Here is a 19,668-nt window from a genome sequence, read left to right as displayed (position 1 = left end):
TGCTGGGTGGGTGAGCAGTCGGTGACGTCAGACTGGGTAGTGGGCGGGGCCACAAGGACCAGACATATCGCATCATTATTCCTTTACGCGGGAAAAGGACATCAGGATGCTTCTACACTGAGGAAGAAATTACAAACATGATTTCACGTGTTCATACACACAATGATCACACGTATTTATACACACACACGATCACACGTGCTTATACACACATGATCACACGTGTTTATACACACACCACGATCACACGTGCTTATACACACACATGATCACACGTGTTTATACACACACATGATCACACGTGTTTATACACACATGATCACACGTGTTTATACACACACATGATCACACGTGTTTATACACACATGATCACACATGTTTATAGACACATGATCACACGTGTTTATACACACATGATCTCACGTGTTTATACACACACTTGATCTCACGTGTTTATACACACACATGATCACACGTGTTTATACACACACATGATCACACGTGTTTATACACACATGATCACACGTGTTTATACACACACATGATCACACGTGTTTATACACACATGATCACACATGTTTATAGACACATGATAACACGTGTTTATACACACATTTGATCTCACGTGTTTATACACACACATGATCACACGTGTTTATACACACACATGATCACACGTGTTTATACACACACATGATCACACGTGTTTATACACACACATGATCTCACGAGTTTATACACACATGATCTCACGTGTTTATACACAGATCACACGTGTTTATACACACATTCACCTCATTATCCTCTTATTGTCAGTTACAGGGGCCCCTTAAGTGCTGCTCCTGACCATGTGGTGTACTGAGAATACCCCAGAGCCCTCAGGTAATAATACTGAGAGAAAGTCATCATTTAGTATTAAATATACAAACATACTCACCATTGGGTCAACATTATTTACATATTTTAATATGGGTTACGCCTGGATTATTAGGAATGGGTGTCATCAGTCATATTATTATGTGTGTGTGAATCAACAGAATAACACTTTTACTATATTGGATAAGTTATAATAATAGATTAAAGATAGCAACTTAACACCTCTTACTAGCTAACTGGCTATTTCAACTACAATATATTTCATACAGAAAAAAACAGAAAAAACAAAGGAAAACCAATTTCTTTGTATTTCTATAATTTAAATAGTCAGTAAACAGTGTAACTGTAACTAACACACACCGAGGTTTGCACTCATTTTCACTAATTTTCCTGTTATTGCTGGACAAGTGTAATAATCTGACATGGGAACCTTGGGTCCTATTTTCCAGTTTTAATTATTCTTATCACAGTTTAAATATTTCTTAACTTTACAGCTGTAGATAATAGGCTGCTATACATTGTACAATTTTTAAAAAAAGTAACATATATATTACATTATTATATAGATATACACTATATATATTAATATATATTAATAATTTAAATATATTATTTTGCATGATTTAAATCAATGCTTATCGAACCAAAATGGAAATTTAAGGATTTTTAAAAAAGTAATGCTTTTTCTTCTTCAATAGTGTATTAATGATTAATACAATTACATGTTTAATTAAATCCTTTTCATTCCCCACCTCCCATATCTTCATATAGATTGAATAGTTCTTAATGAAAAATTCTTAATTGAAATATCTATATAATAGTGTTTATTTATATGGAACAGACCCTTGGATATTAGGTATAGCCAATAAACAACTAAACTTGGACGGGAAACGCATAAAAGCTTTTACTGTGAATTATAGCTGTGAGAGTCATCACACTGAGACACACAGTAGCGCAGTGAAGACAATAATAACTGTTTAAAATAAATTTAACGTTAAATGCTCACTCTGATCACAAATAGGTCACGTAAAACAAATCTCTCAACAGCAGCACCGAAGCAGCAGAAGAAATGCTGAAGTGAAACAGCGCCACCTTGTGTGAGAGTTTCTGCTCCAAGGCCAGGCAGAAGACTGGTCCACCATGGGAGTACTCCAGCAAAAATGACATATCCATCATAGCACTCAGTTAAATGGGGCCGCACAATGACGCTGGAACCTTTGTTGAGATTTTCAAGCTGACACGTGGGGCTGGCTGCCTGCTGTTACTACGCGGATTTGAAGTGGGTGATTTTGCAGAGGGTTGGCTAAAGCCCAGAACAACATCAACAGCATTCTGGGATGCCTGCAGGAGGTGGCTGCTGGCCAAGCAGTGTGCTGCACTGATACGATCGACCTTGAGGTGAGGAACAGTTTGTCACTAGACTTCCAGAGGGTCAGAGAGTGTGTCCAGTGCCACTGTCCAGTATTGTTGGTGTAACAGATGGTTATTTGTTAAATACTCTGAAGTAAGACACCAGAACACCCACACAGCTCAGTGACTACATATACATTCTTTTTAATATTCTCCTCCTAATTACAAACCCCAACTATTATGAAGTTGGAACATTGTATAAAATGTATATATAAACCGACTACATTGACTTGCAAGTCCTTTTTGACCCACATTTAATTGAATACACTACAAAGATAAGATATTTAATGGAAAAACTTATAAACTTTATCGTTTTTTTGCAAATATGCAAATATTCACTCCTTTTGATTTTGATGCTGTTCCAAAAGAGCTGGGACAGGGGCAACAAAAGACTGGGAAAGTTTAGGAATGCTCAACAATCACCTATTTGTAACATTTTATGGGTAAAAAAGTTTATTGAAAAGAGGTGAACCTTATGACTGGGTATAAAAGGAGCATCCCAAAGGCACAGCTATTCACAAGCAAGGATGTGATGCAGAGAAATGAGATTTTTGGCTCTTTAATCAGCATATTTTTCTTCAGCATATATTTTTTTGAAATACATCCTCTGCAACTGATTGCCAGGGTCTCACTGCTAAAGGTGTTGGCATCAATTGCCCCATTTTCTGATGAACTAACTCTCTTACGTCTCTCTTGTTTCAGTGTGCCACCACAATGCTCCGCTCTCGCAAATCTGTCATTCCTTAATGACCCTGATGAAGTCTCTGGAACATTCACACTAAAGAAGAGATGACAAAGTTGTTGATACCAAAGAATTGGGAGGAAGTACTACTAGAAAAAATGTAATTCAATATGTTCTTGACCTGAGAGCAAAGCTCCACACACTGGAACATTTATCACTGGAAATTGGGTCATAGTGCACAGCCAACCATATTGCTTTCTCACACACAAAATGTAGATGTAGATGATATTATTTACAGTAATTATTGGCAGTGGCACATGCAGCATCTGAAGGTTGTCCTGAGATGGGCGGAACTCACAGCAAACCCCTTTATTTGCAATTGGACAGGTAGCAGTATGGCATTCCATTTGGGCCACAGGCTGCTGCATCCCCAAATTAATGGAAGACTGCAGCATTTGCATTTGACTAAATCTCGTAACATATCTGTAAATCAGCTGATGTCAATGCTACATCCATGAGTTAGCATGCCCAAAGAGATCCAAATTGACAAATTCTTGTATGTCACGCACACCAGAATTTACTGTCCATAAACACGTTTGTAAGTTCATTCAGGATGATGTTGTATGATGTGATGTGGTATGACGTGGGGATGTGGTAGCTCAGTGGTTAAGGTGTTGGTTAAGGTCATGGATTCGAACTCCAGGTCCACCAAGCTGCCACTGCCGGGCCCCTGAGCAACGCCCTTAACCTTCAGTTGCTCAGTTGTAAGTCACTCTGGATAAGGCTACTAAATGCCGTAAACGTAAATGATAATTGGGATAAGTAGTTTGAATCTCTGTTGTTTGCAGTATGAGAGGTCCCACAAATCTCCACAGGTTTCTCCTCATTCAAATTATTGTGCAGACAAACTTTAAATATATTACTTCCATCTCCTGAATAGTGAGATAAGTGGATCCTGTGGTTCTGTTGAAAGCAGTACAGTAGTTACAGATTACTAGAGAGAGCTGGTTGCAAAGGGTTTCTCCTGTGTGTTTTTGCCTCTACCTGGTCATGCCGTCCCCAGTGATCACCACATTAAGATTCCCTTGTCTCCAATATCCCATGAAAAAAACTGTTATTTTCCACAGCAACTTCAAGGAGGTGTGTATTTGGACTGGTAGAAGTACAGTATCTGGGCTTACAGTACCAGATACAGTATCAGTATCTGAGACTGCCAAAGTCACTTATAAAGGACAAATGCTTAGGTGGCTGATATTACCCAACCTTTCTATTTAGTAATTTTGGGGTACAAAACAGTACACACATTACAAAAGGGTATGCATTTAAACAGCTAGATATGATTGACAGGGATCACATTCAGGCTGGGCCAGCACTTATTATTTCCCAGCTCATTATGATCCCATGACAAGGCGGTTCAAGGTGGATAAAACACTGTGGTGTTCATCTTGCCATGATTGCCATATCATAGACACTGTTGTGTTTCCATATTACTAAAATACACCCTACAAAAGAAAGGTGATCCCATGACCAGTTAAAATGTAGAGCAGCACATGCTGGATTAGTGAATTTGCTCCAGGCACATTAGTGACAGCTCTGCAATTTGTATTCTCCACTGTTTAAAAAAAAAGTCCAAGTATTGCTTCCCATCTCTAACCCAAAATTATTCATAGATGCCCTTTTAGGTCACACGGTAAGTGGAAAAAACTATGACATTATATAGCAGATATAGCTCTTAAACCTCCCCAAATAAGAGAGGTGTGTTTCCTGTTGCACTGACAATAGTACAGGCTGAGAAAGATGAGTTGGGACCAGAGTGTCAAAACAGTTGATTCCACTCACTGGCAGATTCTTTTGTCTTCAAAAATTGGTTTATACCAATTTGTCATATTTCTGTTTAGGTCTTTTATGGCACCAGCTAAATTTCAAAGACAGATAGAGACAACAGAGCACCAGCTGGATCTTTCCTCTTCACCCTTTTTACACCACAGTTTTCCAGAAGTCAGGGGTCTTACACACAGAAATTCCCGGATGAATCTTCTGTGTTATGGCACATTAGACATGGAAAGGAAGATTGGTATAGGGACATAGTAGACAAATGTGTTTAGTAGTGTGAAAAGAAACATCTTGTTCTCAATGTGTTCAAACTCAAAGTAATGTTGGCTGAAGTCAGGAGGAAGAGGACCACAAGCAGAACATAATAACAGGATGTTTAGGTGGTCGACACCTACAAATACCTTGGTGTCCACTTCAACCAACTGCCATGTTGGCATGGTAGTTTAGTAGTCTAGATTGGAAGGTCAACAAGGAGGCTGTGTATGGAAAGGGGATGAGCATACAGTAATATATAAATATTTGCAGCAAGATGTTGGAGATCTTCTGAAGCATATGAAGCATGAGCATTTGAAAGTGCTGTCTTCTTTGCAGCAACATTCTGGGGACTTGGCATATGAGCTAGAGAAGCAAAAGTTTTCAGTAAACTGATCACTCTCTGAACAGATTTTATCTGGATGTGGAAAGGAGATAATCAAACACTATGGCAAAATGTAAACAGACATTTGTAACGTGGTCGGATTGTTAGATTTGACCCGGAGAAAAACAAGGTGACTTAAAAGGGAATAAACACTCGAGGCAAACAGCAAGTTATCCCAAAACGCCTTTGTATTTGATCCTCTTTAGCAATCACATCCAACATACACACATATAAACGGAATAAAAGTGACGTAGAAACAAAAACACTCGGTTACCGTCACAAAAGAAAAGAAAAGCGTTGGTTTACTCAACTTAGAAGGCAGAATAACAACAACACGTCTGTATATATTCAATTTCGCGCTAGCTCTGTCTGGCGCATGCGCACTCACCAGTCTAAGCGCATACGTCAGCGGAACTCTCATAAAGGCACAGTAACACATAAATACACATAATCACACTATACTTTTGCTGCTGCTTTAATATGCGATTTTCTCTCTATGATTAAAAAAAATATTTATCTATAATCCCAACTTGATCTCACCCAAGTTTACACTGTCAAAAGACATCGATGCTTCAGAGAGCTTTGTACCTTCAGTCAACATGCTTTCTGTGTAATATGAGTCACATTACCATGCCCATAATCCGTAGACAAGCTGCCTATGACTGTACATTTGGCATGATTCCTGTTGAAACTGTTCAATCAAAGCTGCATGCTTTTATCAACAATTCCTAGATTAGGAGATACAATGCTACAGCTTTTTCTCTATAAATCATAGCCATGGCTGACCAGGCAGAAGTAACTTCAAAGGTTAAAGCAACAAAGTCAACACCATCAGAATACAACTATAAAGTTTTTCTATGCACCTTCTCTAATGTTGGCATAGTAGTTTAGTTAGAATTAGTACCTTATATACATTCACTCATTTGTCAATAAGATAATGAATAATCACCATGTTTGTCTAAGCTTAACTCCACCCATTAAACATATGTCTATAAATTATTTTTATTTCCATTACAAAATACTGAGTCCTCCGTGCAGAACAAGCCAGTTTATATTGACTTTGTCACGGAAAAACCTAATTAAAAATGAGATTTAATATAGGACATGATATATAGTAGGATAGGGTATAAGACATGACAACATTTACATCAAAGCAGTTATCTGTGTGATTGTGGCATAATCGTGGTTGAAGCTGCCTTGGTTTTTTAATCAAAACATGATAAATCATGCCATCTACATCCACTAAACAAATTAATGTTGTGTTGCAAATCTTTACCATGCTAGCTAAACAAATGAGTGCTAATACTATTAAAGATACTACATATTACATTTGCTAAACATTTTTTTTAGATCCACTTGCAAACCAAACTAAATTTATGTCTATAAATATTATACTATTATCCATAAATTTTGAAAAATAATTTATAATAATATATAACACTTCCTTTTACATTGGCAATTGTAATAAATGCCCTACATCTTCTAACATTTATGTCAAAAATTGTTAATTTAGATTTAGACCAATTTTGTAACAAAATTGTACACCGATTTTAGGATTTAAACTAATTTAAGGAATTAAACTAATATCTAAGCCAAGTATAAACACAGGTTTGTCTGTACGCAAATGCACTATAGTGCAACCATTTGGCTGATATAAACTATCACTTTTTATTTATTTATTTCTTTAGCTTGAGTAGGGGAAGTTTGTGCTAATAACGGTTTGATGTGTAACTCGGGGCTTTAATGCACCTTTATGTGTTCATCAATAATGTATATGCTGCCACCTGCCGGTCACTTATTATTATACTTATACTTAGACCTGCTTCTGTGTTATTGCTCTGCTGTGACCTGCTTTGTCGTGCGTGTCTCCTCCCTGGTCATGTCAGTGTGAAACAGCTCCCTCACTCACGTTACTGGTGCTGGATGGAATCACTGTTACAGTCATGGTCTGGAGACTGACTGTTTTAGCTCTTGCATGTTCACTGGTGCTTGCACAGCATGGAAAGCGTGATCCAAGAACACTGACTTTCTCCAGGTCAACTTCAGTAGGACAGGACGGAAGTGTCCGTATACAGCGGGGGACACGGTCACTGAAGTCCAGCTTCGTAGAATGTACAACTCCTGTGACTCCCAGAGAGCACGCAGCCCTGGAGAGCAACACATTCGAGGTGAGAGAACCTTACTACACTACTTGCACGACCACAATCTCCCTTAATCATTATATATCTTATGCTTAACCGTAATCATTTTATATGTTAGAGTTTTAACTGCTTTTTATTGTGCATGGAGGTTTTTGTGGTGATGCAGCTGAACTAGTTTGAAGCTGTGGAGTGATACTGTACTGGTTTAATATTATAAACCTTTATAAAATGATCACTGTTGAACTCACCTACTGTTGAAACCACTCTTAGATGAGTTATGTTTCAGGTCTGTTGGTATTAACTTTACACTGAGGATTTCTGTGGGGTGTAAATAACTTAAATAAATGAAAACAGAAACAGGTCAAAAACAAACACTAAACACTTGTGTATGCACCTTGTGTAACAAATTGTAACTGGGTTTGAAAAAGCTGATATTGTAATAGATATTTAGTTAGTAAAACTAACACTAATGTGGTTGATGGAATCCATGGCAACTTGCTATTCCATAATATCTATAATAATTGTTGAAAAATATTTATATTGTGTTTAAATCATATATTGCATTTAAAGTTTCTCCTCTTTTCCATCCTAGACAGTTTTTCATGGAGATGACGGCTCTAGTTTTATTTTAACGTGGGTAGGCAATGGAACTGGGGTGAGTGTGATCTCGTGATGTGTCTAAAAAGGACACAATATCAATTTAATATAAAATTACTGTGTGCTGTTATTTTGGGTCAACTTTTGAGTCCTTTTATATTTTTGCATTAAAAAGTGTTAAGGATTATTATTTTTTTCTGTTATGCTCTTCTTCTTTTTTTCTTGGTTTACTGTTTTCTTGGTTAAGTTAAAAAAAATACACATTTATGTTTATTCATCTGGCTGAGGCATTTATTTAAACTTTATTTAAACAGCTTCACAGTAATATTTGTAGGACATGAGTAATATAAAGCAGACGCATTCACAGTCGATAAAAGATTTAGTACTTCTGAACTGATTAATTCTCTTTTTTGTCAGGTTATCCTGGTTTTGTCCACAGTCAGTTCTCCACTGGAATCTTTTTATGAACATGGATCCATTCGACTGTACAGGAGGTTAGTACATACAGTAGCAAGTGACATTAAATTCTGTGGTATTAGCTATTCAATTAATCTTAGTCATGGATATACTAGACATTTTGTAACATAGTTCTTCCTGTGTTTTCTGACAGTGAAGATTATGGAAAATCCTTTCATGACATCTCCTATACCATTGGCAATTCGTTCATAAGAAAGGAATTTGGGATAACTGTAGGCCCAGGGAATTCACAGAAGGTGGGCAACTCTAAACCACTTTTAAGCAGTTTATGACACTAATTTAAAAAGTATTCAGATCCACATCAACTAGGCCTCATTTATCAGTTTTTTTTAGTTGTCTTTAACTTTTCACATAGCAACTAACTAGATTTGCAAATGTTTCTGATTTTCTTCATTCTCAGGTGTATATGTTGAAAACTAATCACCCATAAAGTTAAAAGTATTTAGTGACACTCACGAGACAGCATAAGCAACTGTACTCAGGTGTACTCATGCAGACAAAGCACATTGCACAAAAAAAGCTATTATTAATCGTTGTGCACTTTTGTGTTGTGTATCCCTCTCCAGTGTCATGTTGGAAACACAGTAAACATGTGTTGGAAAGAAACATGATACTTAAATTTTACTACTACAAAGAGCTTCACCTGCTTTTAAATTTGTCCATGAAAATGACCATAAAAGACAGCTGTGTTATGGTCAACCAAATGTAATTAAAATAAGTTATAATAAATAATATAACTATTAAAACTAAATAATAATAAATAGCAACGTTTCCCCCAGGATTTGCCTTTCTAGGGACACAAAAATAATATATTCTTGTTAAATTATTGTGGAATTTTACAGACATTCTAATGTTATATTAATACAACAGATATCTCATTCATCTATTATTTTATTATCTGCATGTGACAGGTTTACCCTATTTTTATTTTACATGTAAGCTTTACTGAAGCTGTACCAATTACATATTTTTCTAGTTGATTTTGACGGCCGAGCTGCCCATTGCCAACCTCCCAGGAGGACTTATATTTACTTCCACAGACTCGGGAAAGACATTCAGATCAGTACAGTTACCATTCCACCCATCTCAGCCCATTACCTTCCATCACCAAAACTCAGAGTACCTGCTGGTCATCTGCACACAGGTCAGTCAGCTGTAATCTCTGGCCAAAATCTTGTTTTGATTGATTATCTGAGGCTACAACTGATCCAACACAAATAATTTAACATTTATTCCATACTTACACAGCACTTGTTAATGTGGAATTTAACGTTGTCCTGCAGGGGCTAATTTAGGACCTTTTAGGATCTTTCAACTTTCAACATTTTGTGGAATTAACATGATATAATAGTATCTCCTGCTGAAATATTTATTAATATAAGATGTTATTATAGATATCTGTAGTCTGTTGGCAATTAAAAAAACAACAACATTAGAACCAAGTAAGATGAGTCACGTGTTTCATCAGTTGTAATGATAAAAAGTTCATCTGAAGAAGACAATCAATATCTTTGATTGATCCAGTACAATAAAAACTAACTGGACATTTTAGATGCAGAACCCACATTTTAACTTTTTTTTTTCTTTTCATATAAAATTTTACAGGGCTCTCTATGGCTCTCACAGAACTTTGGGAGGAGTTGGTCTAAAATCCATGATGGAGTTTACTCTTATACATGGTGAGATCAATGTAGATATACTGTATCTATCTATATATATATATATTATTGGTAGACATACGAGTTGTAGAAGAAAAAGTTTTTTGTTTTTTTTGCATGCTTCTATTTGCTGAAAAATGCTATGGTAAGAAAAGTTTGTTTGAATTCACTGACCATTTGAGTAAGAAAATATGAGTCACATAAGTTGTCTTTTAATGTAACAGTTGGTAATATAAAGAAGACAAAAATATTTATAAAACTATTCCATTCTCCGCTGCTGTAATATTTAATGACTTTTCCACCCTAAATTTTTTATATACGTTTAATGGCTTATTTTGTCTCTTTTGTATATACAGTGGTGTGAAAAAGTGTTGGCCCCTTTCCTGATATTTTTATTTTTTTTGCACATTTGTCACACTTTAATGTTTCAGATCATCAAACCAATATAAGTATTAGTCAAAGATAACACAAGTTAACACAACATGCAGTTTTTAAATGAAGGTTTTTATTATTAAGGGAAAACAAAATCCAAACCCACATGACCCTGTGTGAAAAAGTTTTTGCTGGCCTCATTTGTCTCAGTTACGGTCAGTGTTCATGACTCCACCATAAGAAAGAGACTGGGCAAAAATGGCCTGCATGGCAGAGTTCCAAGATGAAAACCGCTGCTGAGCAAAAAGAACATAAAAGACTCGTCTCAGATTTGCTAGAAACATCTTGATGATCCCCAAGACTTTTGGGAAAATACACTGTGGATTGACGAGACAAAAGCAGAACTTTTTGGAAGGTGTGTGTCCCATTACATCTGGTGTAAAAGTAACACAGCATTTCAGAAAAAGAAAATCATACCAAAAGTAAAATATGGTGGTGGTAGTGTGATGGTCTGGGGCTGTTTTGTGGCTTCAGGACCTGGCAGACTTGCTGTGATAAATGGAAACACGAATTCTGTTGTCTACCAAAAAATCCTGAAGGACAAAGTGTGGCTATCTGTTCGTGACCTCAAGCTGAAGTGAACTTGGGTTCTGCAGCAGAACAATGATCCGAAACTCACCAGCAAGTCCACCTCTGAATGGCTGAAGGAAAACAAAATGAATACTTTGGAGTGGCCTAGTAGAAGTCTTAACATGAATCCTACTGAGATGCTTAAAAAGGTGGTTCATGCTCGAAAACCCTCCAATGTGGCTGAACAATTCTACAAAGATAAGTGGACCAAAATTCCTCTACAGTGCTGTAATAGACACATTGCAAGTTACTGCACATGCTTGATTGCGGTTCTTACTGCTAAAGGTGGACCAACCAGTTATTAGGTTTAGGGAACACTTTTTCACACAGGGCCATGTAGGTTTTTGTTTTCCCTTAATAATAAAAACCTTAAAAAACTGCATGTTGTGTTTACTTGTGTTATCATTGACTAATATCTAAATTTGTTTGATGATCTGAAACATTAAAGTGTGACATGCAAAAAAAAAAAAAAATCAGGAAGGGGGCCAACACTTTCACACCACTGTACTAGATTTCCTTTATTCATTTTAAAATGCTTCTATTAGCTTTCTCTTTTCTCCCTTATGCTTGTCCATACTCTCAATTTTAAAGACGTACTTCGCGTAGGACGTGCAACCCTCTTGTCTACTCCGCTATAAATTACCCCACATCCTGAGACTAAATGATCAGCAGTTTCTGAAATACTGCTATTGCTGATCTGAGGATAATGATGGTGGCGAGGGAGTTTTTCTAACTTAATTAGATAGATGTAACTTAATCTTAAATGTAATTTTTTATACTTCTGTAAAGTTGCTTTGAGACAATGTGAATTGTTAAAAGTGCTCTTCAGATAAATTGAACTGAAAATTAAATTGAAACCAGCCTATCTGGTTACAGATCAGAATAATTCTTCTTCTAATTTTTTATTAACTGAAGTTATTAACTGATATCTGAATGATTTTAATTACAATAATTGCATAATTGCATAAATGAGCAGATGTAGAGGTGTTTCCTATAAAGTGGTCAGTGAGTGCATGATGTAATTTTTTTTTTTACTTTCCACTGACTTTTAATCACTCATATATTTCATTCTCTTTTGGTCATTAAAAGGGGATCCAGCTTCAGTCTTTTTTTCAGCTATAGGCCTAAAGTCACAGGTGAGATGTCCTTGTTTATACCTATTCCCATAAATCACATTAAAATTATGTTAAATGTAAATATATTAAACAAAATCTGTTTAAATGGTTTGTTTTTGTGTATTTTTTGCATTGTTTTGTGCCTTTGGGATTCCAAACAGATGTAGTAGAGGCAGACAGGCGAGGCGACCTTTTTTTGAGACGCACAGAAGACCTAGGGCAAACTTTCACAACCATTGCTCAGAATATCTTCTCCTTTGGCTACATTGGAGGATTTCTATTCACCTCTGAAATGGAGAATCCGGTTGTGAAAACACATCCATAGTTAAATGTTTGATCATAGGCTGTAATTTACAGTAGTCTCAGATTTCATTATGATGTGTGTTTGTGTGTAGGGTTCTTCTCGGGCTATTTATGTTTCTTTGGACCATGGTGATCAATTTACCAAAGCCTTGCTTCCATCAGTCACTTCAGAGCAGGTGAGGAAGAATTTAATGCAGTGAAAGAACTTACATACTACAGAAACATAACAATACAGTCAGCTTTTCACATGGTTCAAGGTCAGAAATATAAAAGGGGACAAAACAGAAGTTATTTCTCAACATCATACTTTGTTGTTTATATATCACACACACACACACACACACACACACACACACACACACACACACACACACACACACACACACACACACACACACACACAGAAATGCTTACTCACCTGGTTGGAGATTTATAAGGATGTTGGTCTCAATACATTTTGGTCGATTCAGCAGAAAAATGACTTTCTCCCACAACCTCTATGTTGACAGTCTGCAAGGAACACACACACACACACACACACACACACACACACACACACACACACACACACACACACACACACACACACACACACACACAAACACACACACATAACTAGACATCCACATAGCTGTATCATGCGGCCTTTATCATACCTGCATGTTCCTACTTTGTTTTCAGTTCTACTCAGTTTTGGATGGCGATGAAGATATGATCTTTATGCATGTGGACAGTCCTGGAGGTACAGATCTACCAGACAATCTTTCTCTCAAATGATGATTTCAATCTTGCTTAAGGATGCTACAGAAAATATAATAATACATCATGTCAGTTTAAACATTAAACCATTTGTTGTTTCTACATATACAGTCAAAGTGCTAATGCTTTATATGCTCTGTTTGCTAAGTACTTAGCAGACAAGGGCTGACCAGTCACTACTATATGAAAAATAGCATGACAGCTGATTTTTTTTGGGTCAGAACAGAGTCAGACTTCATATTACACTAGAACATGAATGGCTTAGATAAGGATAGTGTTCTTTTACAGAGAAGTTTAGAAGAATTCATACTTCTTTTTCCCTTTTAACACTTTACACACTCTGGGATCTCATACTTGTAGATGAGACATATTTTGGGACAGTGTATACGTCTGATGACCGTGGCATCCTGTACACCAAGTCTCTTGAACGGCATCTGTTCGGTAGTGAAAGGAAGAGTGACTTTACAAATGTGACATCATTGCGAGGAGTATATCTAACCAATGTCTTTGAGGAGGGTACGACATATTCATTTACTGTGTGCATTTACTAAACTTACTTCTTTGAGGCAGTTATAATGATTTAACATACATTTTATATTTCACCTCTACAGTCTTATTGACTGCATTTTATCTAAAGGCTTCTTACTCCTACGCATTATTATACACATTTTGTTTGTTACAGATGGACGAATTTGCACAGTCATCACATTCAATAACGGTGGAAAGTGGGGGCCAATAAAAAAGCCAAAAAATGTGGAGTGTGAAGAAAGCATTAAACGGGTATTTATATTTTGTACTAACATATTTGAGAGCAGACAGAGATAAAACCTTTGTTTGTATGTTTCAGTGTAACTTGCACATTCATGGAGAGCACAGCCACTACAGTGGCATTTCTCCCATGCTGCCTCTGTCTCATCCTTCTGCTGTTGGCTTGATCATAGCTCATGGTAACAGAACCTAAATAGCATTAGCACTAGAATTAACATGATGTCGCCCAGTGCAGAATCCAACAGCCTCTATTTTCACAGGCAGTGTCGGGGAATCCATTTCAGCATCTCCGCCAGATGTGTATGTTTCCTCGGATGGAGGGTATAACTGGATATGTGCACTGAGAGGGCCTCACCATTACAGCATACTGGATTCAGGAGGACTGATAGTGGCTGTGGAGGTTCGCAAAGATCGACAGACCACTGCTATAAAGTAAGTTTAAGGGGGAACAGAAATGTACACAATTGAGCTACAAATCAATATTGTTTATAAATTATTAAGAAAAGAGTTAACATGTATCTGAGAAACTTAATTTAATGTTTAGGACTGGGTAATATTTCTGCTCATGACTGTTGATGCTTTTATTCATTAACAGTGTTTGTATGTGTGCGTTTTCAGATTCTCCACAGATGAAGGTCAGTGTTGGAAGACTTATAATTTCACAGAGCATCCCATGTACTTTGCTGGCCTTACATCTGAGCCTGGCACTAAGACTCTGAAAATCAGTGTGTTTGGTTATCGGCCTGATGATGACGATCAGCCTCTGTGGGTTGCAGTGACTATAGACTTTGTGCAGCTTCTAACCAGAGAATGTGAGTAAAATATTGTGTTTGGGAGTAAAGATAAAAAGTAAACTTTAAAACTTTTGAATTTTTGTTTGTTGTACATCTGCAGAGTGTGCATTTTGGGATGGTTTCTTGTGAATGAATGAATTCCATAAACCATATAGATTGGCAATATTATATCTATTTCTATTGAAAAGCATGCTTGAAAAATCTTCCACTAAAATATAACCCTTAAGCCTAGTATTCAGTGAACTACATAGTTATCTATGCAATTCATCTTGTATAAAAACTGTTAAAATGTTTGACTGTTGAAACAGGTAACGAGCAGGACTACATACAATGGTTAGCCCATTCTGATGACGAACAACAAGATTCAGAGACAAATGGATGTGTCTTAGGCTACAAAGAAACTTTTCAAAGACTGAAAAAGATGTCCGTCTGCCAAAAGGGACATAACTATGTCGTCAGTAAGCAACAGAAACCATGTCCCTGCTCCAGAGAAGATTACATGTGGTAATGAGATGCTTCCTTTGGACTGCAGTATCCTGTAACATACAGTATTTCTCAAAATCAACAGATTATATATGAGACACTGAATGTAAGACTTTCAAGTGAAACAGCCTCTACTGTAAATCTCTGTCTCCTTTATTATAGCGATTATGGTTATTATCTCCATGAAAACAACTCTGAATGTGTGAAACAGCCTGAGTTCAGAAACAAAACACTGGAACTCTGTTTTAATGGGGAGTTAGAAGAGCTCCAGACCACAGGGCATGTGCAGTTCCATACTTTCATTTTATTTATACATACAGTATATTTAAACACTCTCATTCACCATAATGACACTTGTGCATTATATGTAAAGGTATCGAAAGATCCCCAGTGATAAATGTGAGGGTGGCTTTAGCCCCCCACGCCAAATGGATGCTGCCAACATGAAATGTGGGAATAACAGCCAGCCTTCCCTTATAAGCCATCAGCCTAATAGACTAGTGAGTAAAATTGCATTCCTTCATTTCCACATTCAGATGTAGTGATAATGGATTTGGTGTCTTTTCTAAAATGAGCAGGTAGCTGACCTAATTGAGACTAATCTAATACATGAACTTCACAATATTTAATAACGGAAAAACTGTAACTTCCAGAAGGCGGTGTGGTTGATGATTGTGATAAGTGTCAGTGTTGCGACTGTCATGGCTATCATTACTGCAGTTACAATGACTGTACTGCGGATAAACTACAGGCAAAGGTATGACTTCACAATTCATTCTAGACTTGCTCTCCTCTATTATTCTTCTGTAACCCTTATTGGCTCAATTTCTGCATCTTTCAGGTCCATTTCATACCAATTCTCAGCTCTCCAGCTGCATGAGGATGAAATGTGTGTTGCCTCTGAGAGGACTTCAAACAGTAACCAAGCCATCTACCAAGAATATTCAGATGATGCAAGTCAGATCGCATTCCTTGTTTCATCTGAACCCAGTAAGCAGTATTGTAGTCTTACTAAGGACTGACAAATCAAAACTGCATGCAGTGGATTAAATTAATTTAAAAAATAATATTACCATAAACTTTGGTCTGAATTTCCAGTTAGATCAAGATCTGTGTTTTTCAACTCCACTGCTTAAAGCACGTTGAGCTGTACAGTTTCAAGTTCTCCTTATGGCAAATGCCCTTAATCCTAATCATGGAAGACTAAGTAGTTGTTACACTACATGTGTGAGCAAACAAAACTTGTATCTGTTCACCATATCAGGGTACAGCCAGTTTGTAGTCTTTTCCAAATTCTGATTGGACAAATTCAAATTCAGCTTTTTTTCTTCAAACACTATTAACAATAGGAAATATTGTTTTACAATAATCTAGATATAGATTTAGATCTCCAATGTTGCCAATGGTGAGAGTGGAAAGAAAAAAACTTAAGAGGAGCCAGATTCAAAAGGGAACATATGCTCTTTTATTCGATATTGGATATTATAAACACGAGCGAGAGTGGAATTTGGGAGGTGGTGGAAAATTAATTGGTTCAGTAAGAAAACATGGTTGATTGTTATAGATTTAAATCACTTTAAAATACTTATAAGAATGGATAGTCATCAAAATAATATTCTGAGGTAGATGTGAATTTACTTCAATTTTTGTCAATTGCTAATAATATTAAAAACACTGGAAATTCTGTAAAGAATTTATACAGATAAATAATGTGTACATTTCAGGTTGTTTTCTACAGCATGAGTACCATTGATCTTGATTAACATGCAAATCTGGAATGCTGTGCAACTTCATTTTTCTAAATCTTCTTGTTATGCATTCTGTATCATAATGTGTCTGTGAAGATTCTCAGTCACTAAGGTATGGTTATCTAGAAGAACGAAAAGAATCTAGAACTTGCAGATATTCAGTATCACACTTAGACAACTTTGGATTAGATTACATAACTTGTAAAACTAATGTACATATACTGTACAGTACATTCATCTCCAGAAGTATTGGAATGGTCAATTTTTTGAAGATTTTGATGCAACTACTTTAAACAAGGTATATTTAATCAAACATTTAGTGCGAGTTACCTAAATTTCAAGGCTGTGCCATCTCACTGGTTGTACTGTACCATATTGATCTTTTGAACACAAACCCAAATATATTCAGACTATATAAAACAAATTAATTGGTACTAAGTGTAAATAATACTAAGTAAAATAATACAAAGTGTGCTTAAAAGATGTAAAATGTAATGTATATTATGATTAGTCATATCATGATTATTGCAGCAATACAAGTTTACATTTGTGATACTTAAGCAAGGATGAGTGTTTTGGATCCAAGTCAGACCAAAACAAAAAAGCATATGGACAAGTTTGACAAGGTGGATGAGCTCCAGAATCAATTTAAAAGGCTGTACATTTTAATCAAAATGCAAGAGTATTAAAACATCTAATTTTAACTCTCATGAATGGGATAGATCTGAACCTTAGATTTCTACAAGAAAGCAAATCTGTTTAACAAAATACTTGACCAAATAGACTTTAAGATTGAGACTCTGTATAAGTTTCAAAACATAATTGGATAGTTATAGGTGTGCGGCTCCGTACAGACCCCTGCTGTAGTTTATGACTTTGACCACTGCTGACTCAGAAAATGTATGAGACTTAAACCCTGATTGTGTTCATATGCAAGTAAAAGTCTAGCTGCTACATTGTAGATATTAATAGGTTTGATATAAGCTCAAATTGGTTTAACAGCTAACAAGGACTAATGTCATTTTTTTAGGTTTATTTTTTAAAGCTATCATATCTAAAACACAATTTGATGAGGAAATTGTGTTATTTGAGGACAATAACTCCAAACAATCCACAATTGTCGGGTTGTATATTTATAGTCACACCCTCCAGTGTCAATGAGGTTCCCTGTTCTGTTCTGTGAAACTATCATATCTGCTGGAGCTACAGTGCAGGTTAGCCCATAAGTGTGTATTTTTTTGTCAGCATTATTTTCTTTAACACATGAACAGAGACCTCATCATAAATATACCTGTCATCAAAGATACATTATTATAGAATATACCTAAACAAACATGAAGCCCATGGAGCTATAAAATTTGCAGGAAAAAACGTGTGATTCAGGTTTTTTCAGAAAATGAAATACCAAACACAATTAATTGTAATTTAAATTTTATTTAAACCCATTATTAAAAATGGATAAAATATGTTAAATATGCTACTCTCCTGACAGTCCTACCTAATTCATGTAAATCTACAATTTCCCCATCATAATGCCTATTAGTCTCTACTTGTGGTAAACTTTGGTCTTTTCTGAGAAAACTATTCATTTAAGATTCACATAAAACATTGTTCATGCCAAAATGTTGCAAATATCACTTTTGTTTGTCATCAGTGACTAATAAAAAATACCTTTCTGATTCAAACAGTTTCTGTTTTCTATGCTTAAAGAAAAACCTTCAAAATGTAGGTGGAAGTGCAAAAAGTGTGAGAATGAAAACAGAAAACACAGTAGTTGATTATAAATGTAATTTATAAATAAGTATGCACCCTAAATCCAGTATAAAATGAAATTCTTCAGCATTAAATACCACAGTAGATTCTGTTCAGCTTGAGGTTTGTTCACCAGAGTGCTTTGTATATGAGGCAAGGCAAGTTTATTTGTATAGCACATTTCATACACAGAGGTCATTCAAAGTGCTTTACATAATAATTAGGAAACAATTTATGAGAGAAAAAATATGTGTGTAAAAATAAGAGACACATGATAAAATGATAAAAACAAAGAATAATTAAAGAAAATAAATGTGATTTTAATAAAAACAGTTTAAAATATGTTAAAAAGAATAAAACAGGAGTAAAAGTGATTTGGATAAAAAGTGCAGTCAGTGTGAAGCAGCACAGAGCTCATTCAGTAAATGCAGAGTTAAACAAGTGTTTTTAATCTTGATTTAAAAGCGTCTACTATTGAAGCACATCTGATCTCTTCTGGAAGCTGATTCCAGCTATAGGTGGCATAATAACTAAATGCTGACGCACCTTGTTTTGAGTGAACCCTTGGTATCTCTAACTGACCTGATCCTAATGATCTGAGTAGTCTGCTTGGTTTACATTCAATTAGCATAT

The 19,668-nt window shown here is 36.0% G+C and overlaps 1 protein-coding gene and 1 long non-coding RNA gene across 2 annotated transcripts; both read left to right on the top strand.

The window, feature by feature from the left end:
• The first annotated feature begins 584 nt into the window (after positions 1-584).
• LOC125139626 lies at positions 585-5,596 on the top strand. The gene is made up of 3 exons (XR_007138683.1): positions 585-882; positions 1,924-2,274; positions 2,989-5,596. It is a non-coding gene; the product is annotated as an uncharacterized LOC125139626 (long non-coding RNA).
• Positions 5,597-7,268: 1,672 nt separating this feature from the next.
• On the top strand, positions 7,269-18,865 carry LOC113645454 (sortilin-like). Its single transcript, XM_027151058.2, has 20 exons — positions 7,269-7,606; positions 8,172-8,234; positions 8,594-8,670; positions 8,787-8,889; positions 9,630-9,797; positions 10,259-10,332; positions 12,403-12,449; positions 12,590-12,732; positions 12,824-12,907; positions 13,413-13,473; positions 13,851-14,006; positions 14,173-14,270; positions 14,338-14,437; positions 14,519-14,690; positions 14,877-15,070; positions 15,361-15,556; positions 15,698-15,814; positions 15,909-16,035; positions 16,189-16,292; positions 16,377-18,865. The coding sequence occupies exons 1-20, from the start codon at positions 7,382-7,384 to the stop codon at positions 16,555-16,557; spliced, it is 2,490 nt and encodes an 829-aa protein (XP_027006859.1). The 5' UTR covers positions 7,269-7,381; the 3' UTR covers positions 16,558-18,865.
• The last annotated feature ends 803 nt before the right edge of the window (positions 18,866-19,668 follow it).

The sequence above is a fragment of the Tachysurus fulvidraco genome, chromosome 19, assembly GCF_022655615.1.
Source record: "Tachysurus fulvidraco isolate hzauxx_2018 chromosome 19, HZAU_PFXX_2.0, whole genome shotgun sequence".
Taxonomy (NCBI): Eukaryota; Metazoa; Chordata; class Actinopteri; order Siluriformes; family Bagridae; genus Tachysurus; species Tachysurus fulvidraco.
The sequence above is the reverse complement of the archived record's forward strand: the minus strand, read 5'-3'. Positions and strand labels throughout refer to the sequence as shown.